Below are 12283 nucleotides of genomic sequence, written 5' to 3'. Positions count from 1 at the left end.
GTGCAGATCGATCTGTAGTGAGGGGCTTAAAAATCTCCACTTGAAAACTGACTTCGGAGCTGATACCACTGCAAATGTCATTCCACGAATCCACGCGCGCAAGGGTTAAGTAGAGGAAACCCGCCCGCACACCCAGGAGTTCCTTCTTCAAGGTAGCAGAGTTACCGTGCATCCAGCCTCAAAACCTTAGGCTGATTCTCAGTACACAGGAAAAGTTCTCGGGGTACCTAATTAAAATATCCTTGGAATAAACTCAGAAACGACCTGCCCCAGCCCTCGTTTAATTTAGATTTCACTCCAAAGAAGACAAGAGCTGGGTCAGGTCGGGAAGTACTGTGTAGCATGGGCTGCCTTACTGTCCGGCTGCACAGAGGGAACCATCCCACCCTAACCACCCGCGAGAAAGGGCTGGGATCGGACGGCCCCACACGCTCAACCTCGGGAGGGAGGGAATTAAGGAAAGCCGTAGGGGTCGGAGACCGGCCCGGGAAGCCCCTCGGGTCCGGGCACGGGTCGGGGGGAGTGGCTGGGGAGGGACGACGAGCCGGTCCACTCAGCGCGATTTTCCCCCCCGAGCCGGAGGTGGTCGCGGGGTCCCCCTCGGAGAGGCCGGGCCGCAGGGCCAGCTCCCTCCCGGAGGTGGGCTTCGGACAGCGAGGCGCGCGGCGCCTCCGCCGAGGTGCCCAGTCACCGGCCCTGACTCAGCTAAAAGCCGGCGTGGCGGCTCCTCCCTGGCGGCGCCGGCGGCGGCCCCACTCACCGGCCGAAGTGATCATGGCTGCGCCCCGCACTCGCCCGCCCGCTCGCTCGCCGCCCGGGCCGCGCCGTGTATCTGTCAGCTCAGGGCCCGCTCGCTTCGCCGAGCCTCCTGGCTCCCCCCGGTGCCCTGCTCGAGTCAGTCGCCGCCTCAGGCCGCCGGCTCACTTCTCACCCAGGACCCTGCCCGCCCAGGAGCTGCCCACGATGCCGCCTGCCGCCCGGCGCGAATTCTGCCCCCTGGGCCCGTGTCTCCCCGGGCCGCCGCTGCCGCCCCGCCTCGCGCGGGATGGGGGTGCACGGAGAGCTCCATGGTCTTCTCTAACCCTCCTCGAGGCCACAGCTCCCGCGGGGACAGGAACTCGCGTCCGCACCCGGGGTCAGGCTTCAGAATAGCCACCCCTAGAAAAAGGACCCCACCGTCACCCGCCATTGCTGAGAAAAGGGAGGTTGAGGGGAGGTTGCTCGCGGTGTTCTCAGCGCCACCTGCTGCCTGGGCGGTCTCCCTGCAGCGTCCCCCAGCCAAGCCTTTGAGGGTCTGGGTAGCGCAAAGAGCATTTTCTTAGAAAAGTGATTTTCAAATTTTTTAAAAACTGGAGCCCAGCTTTAAAAGAAATTCTCACATCAGTGCTCTATTATCGTATCACAGTGAATGCCTAAGTAATCACTGGTTTATCATAAAGTTGAACAAGGAAAGTTTTAATTTACATTTGGAATAGTGAATATTGTAAATGGTTTAAAAATCAGAAATATACAAAGATATACAGTGAAAAGTGTTCCAAAGGAAAAAAAAATGTCGTTGTTGCCTTCCCTCTGCCCAGTTCCTCTCAGCCTCCATAGCAGCGGGTTCCTGTTTTTTAGTATATGTGATTTGAAATGGCAGTTATGATTGCCATCCGCGGTTTTATTCCAGCTTTAGTAGACAACTTACTTCAATAGTCAGTACTGAGAAAGTCTTGACAAACATGAGTGACAAATGGTGGCATTTTAAAGCTTCTAGCCTCGGCACTATCAAGCTAGTCTTCAACAGGCTAGTTATTACTAAAGCTTATTTCTGAGGCCTTTTAAAAAAGGTTAACCTAGTTCCACAAACCATTGTTTCTCACTGGAAATAAAATTTGATTGATGACACACTTGAGTGTCATCAACTAAAAAAAATTAGTATTCTTAAAGCTATGTGTTAAAATATATTAAATGTAATTATTAAACACTTTTGAAGAATCTAGCTCAGATTAAAAGGCACTGCCCTCAGAAGTGTGCATGAAAAACAAACAGGCTGAGTACTGATCAGTACTCTGACTGATCACTCACATAAAGACTCTTGTGTGCCCCAAAGTCCTAAAAGAATCAGATACAAATGCTAACAGGTAGTGGAAATGAGTGAGGCGCGTCTAGTGTAAGAAAACACCGGCTCAGCGGGATAGTGCATGGAAACTGATACTAGTGTGTGAGGGGCAGTAGGGGGTAGTGGCAACTGGGACAAAGTGAAGAGTGATGCCCCGATTCAGGGCTTTCCTGATGGCTCGGTGGGTAAAGAATCCACCTGCAATACAGGAGACACAGGAGACACAGGTTCAATCTCTGGGTCAAGAAGATCCCCGGAGGAGGAAAACGGCAACCCACTCCAGTATTCTTGCCTCAAAACTCCCATGGACAGAGGAGCCTGGCAAGCTGCAGTCCAAAGGGTCGAAAAGAGTTGGACTGAGCGATTGCGAATGCTTGCCCACCCCATTTAAAGACAGCAGTGGCTGCTTGCTCCTACTGCGGTGGTCGGCACGATGCGGGCTACTGTCATGAGGGCTTATGATTTTTTTCCAAGAAAAGCCGGAAACCACAATTTTTTGTGAAATCCTTGGAATTTTTAAAGTTGGTAACTTGGGTGAAATGGGTGAAGAGGGTAGAAAGGTATAAACTTCTATTTATAAGAAAAATAAATTTCCCCTCTTCTTTTTTGGCTGTAGCAGCTCCCAACAGCCTTGACTTCCTGCTCACCACCTCACAATTCTGCGGGCCATTCTTCACAGCCAGCCTGGAGCACTACTCAAAAGAAGGAAGACAGGAACTCTCTCCTCCGAGCTCCTCCAGGACTTTCACCCAACCCTGCTTACCCTCCACCTGCATGCCCCACTCCTCTGCCCTGTGGGCCACGCTCCTGCCATCCTGAGCAGCTGTGCAGCCGTGCACCTTGTCTCTGACCGCCCTTCTACCTTCAAGGCCTTCTCCCTCTCATACCCAGCTAACCAGACTTGTCCTGAGTTCCAGTCAAGCCACACCTCCTCCAGGAAGCCTTTCGTGACCACCTTACGATGTGTCCCCTTACAGCCTTTACCCCACACAGCTATAATCTTATCTCCTTGCCTATGTTCCAAGTAGATGAGGAACTACTCAAGGGCACAGCCACATCTCATTCATCTGTGTCCTCTATGGTAACTAGTACAGGGTCACGCACGTAACAGATGATCAATAAATGTTTATTAGACCAATGGCACAAGGCTAGAACTCAGACCTATATCTTAGAAACCCCTGCCTCTCCAAGACTCTAAAGTGATTTCTTTTCAAAGGACACAGCAAGACCACAGAAAGAATTCTTAACCCAGTGCTCTGTTCATAAAACAACAATCTCCCTCCAGATTTAGGGGTAACACAAAAGATTTCAAAGCCCCAACGAGGTCAGTTGTGGTCTCACACTCGTATGGGCTGGGCCGGGGTCTCTGTCAGAGTGAAAGGAGGAAACCATGATTCTGATTTTTATTTGCAGATACACCCACCTTGGTGCTTCCCTGAAGCTCAGTGGGTAAAGAATCCGCCTGCAATGCAGGAGATACCGGTTCGATCCCTGGTTTGGGAAAATCCCCTGGAGAAGGGAAACGCTACCCACATTCCAGTATTCTCGCCTGGAGAATTCCATGGACTGTATAGTCCATGGGGTCGCAAAGAGTCCGACACGACCGAGCGACTTTCACTTTCACTTTCATACCCACCTGGAGCAGGATTCAGTCCGAAGTGTAGCGGGAGCATCTCCGTGGCCCGCGCAGCGCCCTCTAGTGGTTGCAGCGCCTCCCAGAAGGCGGAGAAAGTGGGTAAGGGGCGAGCTCTCCAAAGCCAGCACCGTCTATCCGCTGCCCCAACCTCCCCTCCGCCTCCGCCCAGTCCGTAAGCCTTCTGGCATTTAAATCCTGGGTCTTCGGAGGGCCCGGTCCTCCTGTGAAGAACTGGATTTGATTGCTTTCCACCTCCCCGCCCCCCGCTACTTTTTTAAAAATTTGGGGTTTTTTGAAAAATAAAAAAAATTTTTTTTGGCCTCCGTTTGGCATGCGGGATCATAGTTCCCCAACCACGGATGGAAGCCCTGCCCCCTCTAGTGGAAGCCCTGGGACTTTTTCTTTTTTTAAAAAAAAATTATTGATTAATTGATTTTTACAACATATTTTAAGCGAATTGAATCTACTTATTTGTTTTTGGCCTTGTCACCTGGAATGCGGGATCTTAGTTCTCCCGCCAGGGATTTAAAACAAACACCACCAAAGGACACCATCTACTCCAATCAAGGGCAGGGGCAGAACTCAAGGGATAGCTCCTCTACTTAGAGGTATTAGACACATATACTTAAGCGTTGTCCGATGACTGAATTGGGTGTCGGTTTTTAAATTTCAATGAAATAAAATTTTAATTTAATCTAAAATCAGTTCCTGGGTTGCACTAGCCACATTTCTTTTTTTTTTTATTTTTTTTTTATTTATTTTTGTTTTTGTTTTTTTTTATTTTTAAACTTTACAAAATTGTATTAGTTTAGCCAAATATCAAAATGAATCCGCCACAGGTATACATGTGTTCCCCATCCTGAACCCTCCTCCCTCCTCCCTCCCCATACCATCCCTCTGGGTCGTCCCAGTGCACTAGCCCCAAGCATCCAGTATCCTGCATCGAACCTGGACTGACAACTTGTTTCATACATGATATTATACATGTTTCAATGCCATTCTCCCAAATCATCCCACCCTCTCCCTCTCCCACAGAGTCCAAAAGACTGTTCTATACATCAGTGTCTCTTTTGCTGTCTCGTACCCAGGGTTATTGTTACCATCTTTCTAAATTCCATATATATGCATTAGTATACTGTATTGGTGTTTTTCTTTCTGGCTTACTTCACTCTGTATAATAGGCTCCAGTTTCATCCACCTCATTAGAACTGATTCAAATGTATTCTTTTTAATGGCTGAGTAATACTCCATTGTGTATATGTACCATAGCTTTCTTATCCATTCATCTGCTGATGGACATCTAGGTTGCTTCCATGTCCTGGCTATTATAAACAGTGCTGCGATGAACATTGGGGTACACATGTCTCTTTCCCTTCTGGTTTCCTCAGTGTGTATGCCCAGCAGTGGGATTGCTGGATCATAAGGCAGTTCTATTTCCAGTTTTTTAAGGAATCTCCACACTGTTCTCCGTAGTGGCTGTATGCACTAGCCACATTTCAAGTGGCCCCCTGGGGCTGCCAAAGACAAGTGCTGGTGGCTGAGGTGAGGGTGGCAGATCCACTTTTCTTTTTTAAAAATTTATTTATTTTAATTGGAGGCTAATTACTTTACAGTATTGTGGTGGTTTTTGCCATACATTGACATGAATCAGCCACGGGTGTACATGTGTTCCCCATCCTGAACCCCCCTCCCACCTCCCTCCCATCCCATCCCTCAGGGTCATCCCAGTGCACCAGCCCTGAGCACCCTATCTCATGCATCGAACCTGGACTGATGATCTATTTCACATATGGTAATATACATGTTTCAATGCTATTCTTTCAAATCATCCCACCCTCGCCTTCTCCCACAGAGTCCAAAAGTCTGTTCTTTACATCTGTGTCTCTTCTGCTGTCTCGCATATAGGGTCATTGTTACCATCTTTCTAAATTCCATATATATCATTAATATACTGTATTGGTGTTTTTCTTTCTGACTTACTTCGCTCTGCATAATAGGCTCCAGTTTCATCCACCTCATTAGAACTGATTCAAATGTATACTTTTTAATGGCTGAGTAATATTCTATTGTATATATGTACCACAGCTTCCTCATCCATTTGTCTGCCAGTGGACATCTAGGTTGCTTCCATGTCCTGGCTATTGTAAACAGTGCTGCGATGAACACTGGGGTACATGTCAGACCCACTTTTCATGGGAGTGATCTTGATCTCCACAGAGGTGATGAGCTCAGAAAACACAGGCAAATATTCAGAAGACCTCCCTGCACGTGCCCTTTGCTTGGCTCTGCCTCTCTGTCTCTTTCTGTGTCCCTGTCTCTATTTTTCTCCTTTCCTTCCTCTCTCTTTCTGCCCTTCTCCTTTCTCCCTCTTTTCCAGCCATGTGTCTTTAATCACTGACTGCCAGGGATTGCCTTCTAAGCTGCTGAGTGATAAGGTGCAAAGGGCCGCTGTCGGTTCCAGGACACCAGGGATCAGATCCCTGTTGCACAGTAGTTCTGCTGTATAGGGGGTGGGTCCACCTACGTGGCAGCCGGGCTCGTGCCGGGAGGTGCTCTCATCAAGGGCTTGGCAGAGAATAGCGGGCAGTAAAACTGGTCACGTGGCTCCTGGTTGCTTCACGTACAGCCCGCAGGCCACATGCTTTTTGACTGAAAGCACTTATTCATGGAGCAGAAATGGGAAATGCAGATGGGGACTTGGGCCTCCAGGGGTACGTGCTCCATTGGAGGGAAATGCCAGGCTGGGGCTGGAATTGGCCTGGATGGACTAAAGCATGAGAGAACCCTGGAAGCCATTGAAGATGTTAGGGTCTCTTTCCTCGAAGGACAGTGTCCAGGAAGGCAATGCCTATCTTGGGAAACTGGAAGTCTGCTATGGATGAGCTGATGCTGGAAGCCACTGTCCCCTCGTGGGGTGGGGGAAGGGTGTGGGGAGAGGGCATGGTGGGTATACGGTCCGGAGTGGGGGCTAGGGTGGCTGAGAGAGTGAAAGGTCTAAGATGACGAGCCAGCTCTGGGCTAGTGGCCAGGGGTGGGAGGAGTCACAATGAGCCTTCAGGAGAGGTCTCCTGCACTCTGGCTGGTCTATCCGATGGCTACTAGCCCCAGGTGGCCACTTGAAATGTGGCTAGTGCAACCCAGGAACTGATTTTAAATTAAATTACAATTTTTTCCCATTGAAATTTAAAAACGGACACCCAGTTCAGTCACTGGACAATTTGTAAGTGTATGTGGAACAATCTGAAGATGTAAATCTATTTTTGCAACTGTAAATTTAACAAAATCTAAATATAGAGTAAGTATTTTGAATAAAAACTTATCTGAAGTGTAAAATTCTCCCTGGGATTTCAAAGACCCAAAATGTCTCATTAAAATGTATTAAAAATGTTTGCGGTTGGAATGATACTATTTTGGACCTACTGAGCTAAACAAAATGTTATTAAAATGATTTCCCCTGTTTCTTTTGATCTTTTTTACAATATGGCTACTAGAAAAGCTAAAGCTATAGGTGTGCCTGTAGGTTCTCCTGAGACGAGCTGGTCTAGACTCACCCAAAGGCCGTAGTCCCTCTGCCCTTGGATTCGGGCCAGGCCCCTTGCCTTACTTCATAGTCATGGCTGCTCCTTGGTGGTGGCACAGGCAGGGCCAGACCAGACCAGGGGCAAAAGCTGAACACGAGACCCACCTCTCTCTGGGGTTAAGGGGCTGGGAGTGACCGCTGTGGCAGCTAGGAGTTCTGGAGAGCGCAGTGCCCCTGGGGCGGGGGAGGGTCAGGGTGGTCAGGCTGGAGGCCTTCTGGGGTTGGGGTAGTGATCTGAGGCCACACCCTGCTCTGCGAAGACCTTGTCAACCAGTGAGGAAGAGAAAGAACTCCTGTGACAAGACAAAGGCCCGGTTTCTGCCACCAGGACTCTTTATGAGGGCTTGGTCACAAGGACTAAGCACAGCACCTAATTACTCCAAATAAATGCAGAGCAGGACAGTCACAAGCATGATTTAAGACTTAAATCTGAATTTCTGTCTTGGAAATGCACTGGTCTGCACTTGCAGCAGGAGGCCTGGCTGGGACTGGGCAGCTCAGGGAGGAAGCCAGACAAGATTCACGCTCTTGTCAAAGCCCTGGTCCCACGGCAGCCTCAGCGCCCAGCCAGTCACATCCCATGGTCCCTCGGAGTCGAATTCCGAGATCTCTGTGAACCACAGCATGGCTTGGTCTCTGCCTCTGCTCCATATTGTATATGTGTGTTAGTCAGTCAGTTGTGTCTGACTCTTTGCCACCCCATGACTGTAGCCCACCAGCTCCTCTGTCCATGGAATTCTCCAGGCAAGAATACTGGAGTGGGTAGCCACACCCTTCTCTAGGAGCTCCTCCCAACCCAGGGATCAAACCCATGTCTCCTGCAATGCAGGCAGATTCTTTACCATGGAGCCACTAGGGAAGCCCCTGCTCCAATTAGGTAGCCCCGGATAGAAGGCAACCGGAGGGTTCTGGCCCAGGGACCAAAGGCTTCAGGGATACATGTGGGATTCTGGGTGTCACTCCTGCCTTGTACCCTGTTTCCCCCTGAACTTTCCACATGTAATCATGTGGCAGGCTGCCCAGGGCAGCTTCCACTTCTGTCCCAATCCTTGAGCCACTTACACACAAAACCAGGTCATGAGGGGGTTATACAGGCCTCGAGTACAAAATAAGCGGCTTCCTCCTAAATAACTGGCTTCCTCCGCTGTGTGGGCTGTGTTTGCCTCCCAAACAGGACAAAGTGCAGCCTCCTGACCACAGAAACAGCCCTGCAGCGGGGATCTGCTACAGCATGGATGGCTTTCAGGTTAACGTGGCCACCGTCAACCTTCTCCAGGCACATGGGGTCCTAGGTGGTCTGTCCCGGGTGAGAGGGGCTTGTTTAGACCACAGGTTTGGGGGCCTCAGCCCCTGGCCCCTTTGAAACTTTGCCTTAAGCTTGTGGTTTGATCACCAAGGGACCCCTGTGCAGGGTCCTCTTGTAGACAAAGGCTTTGAGAGGAAACCATGACGCATGTAGTATAAAGGGTTCTCTGAGACTCCGTTAGGCTGTCTCGGCTTGTTAAACATTCGCGTGTGCAGACACACACCCTAATAAATACCAAGTTAAATGCTATCTTTTAAAGAAAAGGCAGTCTCTTTTAAATGTTTACTGATACTTTCCAGCTGCCGGTTTTCCAATCCTAAGAAATGTGGTCGTGGACATGTCACCCTGGCCAGGACTGGAGGATTTTCAGACCAGATGATTCTAGAGGCCCTGCCATTCGCCCTGATGCCCTGCTCCCAAAGGTCCCTTCAAGAAACATTTTATGAGAATAAAGGGGAAGATCCATTTTGTTTTTGATTAGACAGCAATGAGGTGTGATTTTATTAGTTATTAGGAATTCTTGATTCAAGTCAGAACCACGGCCATATTAGAAAGATTAGCCCCCAAGAGTCCACACTGGGACCTGACCAGAGGCCCCTTGCTGATGGCTCCTGGTACCGTTGTTCTAATTGCCCCCTCAGACAGGCCCACCCCAACCTTTGCACCTTGTGAAGAGACTCACCATCAAGGGCATCCCTCTGGTACCCAACTCTACTGTCTGCTAGAAGACAGCAACCATACTTCCTGAAAGGATGGGGCTTGTCTTAGCAATTTCTCAAGATGGCAGAGAAGGCAGGCCAGGGCTTCCAAGCAGGAACTGTGGGGTGGGGAGGGGAGGAGACCCTGCCCGAAGAAAGCAAAGGTGGGTCTCAGTCCCATTTAACATTTGGGAGGCAGAACCCAAATCTCAGTAAAGAAAGACCTGCTCTCTTCAACTATTCACAGCAAATACTGAAGGTAATGAAAAAATCATGTGTAAACCACCCTTTGGGCTTCCTCAGTGGCTCGGCGGTAAAGAATCCACCTACAATGCAGGAGATGGAGGAGATCTGGGTTCGATCCCTGGGTCTGGAAGATCTCCTGGAGAAGGGAATGGTATCCACTCCAGTATTCTTGCCTGGGAAATCTCATGGACAGAGGAGCCTGGTGGGCTACGGTCCATGGGGTTGCAGAGGGTCAGACATGACTGAAGCGACTGAACATCACCAAACCACCCTTCACACCAGAGGCTTGCAAACTTACTTGCGGGTCTCAGTAGTGGCAGACTTTTTTTGCAGTGCGTGGGCTCAGCTGCCATCTTACTTTGGATCGAACCCACATCCCCTACATTAGAAGGTGGATTCTTAACCGCTAGACTGCCAGGGAAATCCCTACAAAAGATTTTTAAACACAGCAGAGGCTGCTGTCGTGTGACTTCTGCCTTAGACAATTTCCCAACTTAAAAAAAGCTCTCGCCCCCCCCCCCCACCAGATAAAAAAACTTCAATCAAATTATTACAAAGAGGTTAACAGAGAAATAGAAATATATAGCAGCTTCAAAATTACCAGCCTTCCCATTTTATTTAATTCCTTTTTATTTTTTAAAGTTTTCATCGTTAACGAAATGACTTTGGAAATAATGTACATTTCCCTGACACCAGTACTACAAGTTTTCAGAGTCACAGTAAGATACACAGAATTACATCCATAATTAATATGAATGCCAACATTTCAAGCAGTAATTTCTGTTACATGGCAAACAAAATTCAAGAAAGCAATCATCAGGGACTTCCCTGGCAGTCCAGTGGTAAAGTCTCCACCTTGCAGTGCAGGGGGTGTGGGTTCGATCCCTGGTCTGGAAACTAAGATCCCACATGCCATGTGGTTTGGCCAAAAAAAAAAAAAAAAAAAAAATTCCAGGATAGCATATGAGAACAGTTGCTGCTTCAGAAAAGGGTTTCTGGCATAATCAATGATGAGGCTGCCGAAGACTGTTCCAGTACCAGCACTGGAACCAGCCACTCCTGTTGTTGCACAAGTGCACCAATAAATGCGGCCGCAGTCTCAGCATCTCTGCTGACTGCACTGGTCTGAACTCCCCCTGGATTAACTGAGACACACCATTCTGGGCCCCACTAAATACCGTAGAGCCCTCTGCAGTCCTAGCCTCCAGTAGAGATAATACTGATGCAGAAATTGGTCTGCCCGCACCTCTGGATCCAGCTCGCAGTGGGGGTGCAGGCAGACAGCTTGCCTGGCTGGAGGACATGGGAGACAGGGGGACATGGGCTACTCTCCCGCTTCCTCTCTTCCCAGGAGGTGGCCATGGTTGAAGGAATGGGGCCCCTTGTTTTAAAACAAAACCAGCAGCAGTTCATTGATCCATTCTTGTGTATGGGCAAGTCAGCTGGGTCCTTCCTGTCATCCTACCTGCCCTCACATTGATATGGATTGTGTGTCTATGCTCAGTCACTCAGTTGTGTCCAAGTCTTTTTGACCCTCTGGACTGTACCCTGCCAGCCTCCTCTGTTCATGGACTTTTTCCAGGCAAGAATACTGGAGTGGGTTGCCGTGCCCTCCTCCAGGGGATCTTCCTGACCCAGGGATCGAACCTGCCTCTCCTGCATTGGCAGGCGGAGTCTTTATCGCTAGTGTCACCTGGGAAGTCCAATATGGATTAGGCTCCCTGTTAGAATAAACAGGAGGCCTGGAGCAGAAAGGCCTCCTCCTTAACATCAAAGAGCTCCTGGGCAGCAGAAGGTTTCCCATTCCATGTTTGGTTGCCATCATAGCAAGAGCTGAAATAACTAACACAAGTTATGTAGCATCTTGTAGAGTGCTGGGCAAATAGCAGTCACAGCTGCATGTCTGCTGAGTGAATCATGCATGGATGAATGCATTTAGCTGCTTCCCACAGATAATGCTTTCTACTTGGGAAAATCAGAGCTCTCCTTGCCATTCTAAAGACTGGACTTCTCCAGGGGCAGGTGAGAAGGACAAGGGAGGTAATACAGAGTTTTCTCTCTGAGTAAACACAGATGGTCTTCCTGACTTTTAAAGGAACTTCACTGACTCTGATGGACTCATAAGCAGAGCAAAAAGGATTCTGGAACTTGGTACCTCTGGGCTTCATCAGCTTTGATCTTGTGTTAGGACAGGATCTGAGATCCAAAACAAATCCTATGCTCTTGTAATTCCTACCCCTAACTTTCCTTCTGTTTGGTGACATGGTCAGTTCCCAGCATCTTTATTCTCAAAGAACTTGGTACAGAAAGTCAATGTCAATGTGGAGAATAAAGATGCGCAAAACTACTTATACTCTGGGGCTGCATCATGGACCATCTTCGCTCTGGCCCCAGAGGCCCCCAGGATGGCAGTGCATCTTTACTCTGGCTTGCTCTGGGAGCCAAAGCCCCAGGAAACCCAATTCCCTCCGCTCTGGGGACTCTTCCTAGAATTTGACTGGGAGGAGACAGTCCCACCCAGCGTTTCTCAAAGTTGCCACAATTGGCATTTTTTAATGGAACAATTTTGCACCATTGGAGATTGTCCCGTGCATTATGAGGTGCCCACTAAATTCCAGGGGTGCTCTACAGTCACAGTGATTCTCCTAATACGCACGCGTGCGCACACACACACAACACAATTTCCAATGCTGCCTGGAGGAGTAGCTTGGCCCCT

At 49.1% G+C, this 12283-nt stretch overlaps 1 protein-coding gene and 1 pseudogene across 1 annotated transcript in view; both read right to left on the bottom strand.

Moving 5' to 3' along the window:
• PSMD1 (proteasome 26S subunit, non-ATPase 1) overlaps positions 1-924 on the bottom strand; it is an 82493-nt gene extending 81569 nt beyond the window's left edge. The window contains exon 1 of the mRNA XM_006050128.4: positions 761-924. Within this exon, the coding sequence (XP_006050190.1) occupies positions 761-776 (16 nt within the window). The 5' untranslated portion in view covers positions 777-924. The remainder of the gene's footprint in view (positions 1-760) is intronic.
• Positions 925-10179: 9255 nt separating this feature from the next.
• Positions 10180-12275, bottom strand: LOC102396639 (annotated as a pseudogene).
• Positions 12276-12283: the final 8 nt, after the last annotated feature.

This window comes from Bubalus bubalis, chromosome 2 (assembly GCF_019923935.1).
Source record: "Bubalus bubalis isolate 160015118507 breed Murrah chromosome 2, NDDB_SH_1, whole genome shotgun sequence".
NCBI lineage: Eukaryota > Metazoa > Chordata > Mammalia > Artiodactyla > Bovidae > Bubalus > Bubalus bubalis.
This window is presented reverse-complemented; position numbering and strand designations above follow the sequence as displayed.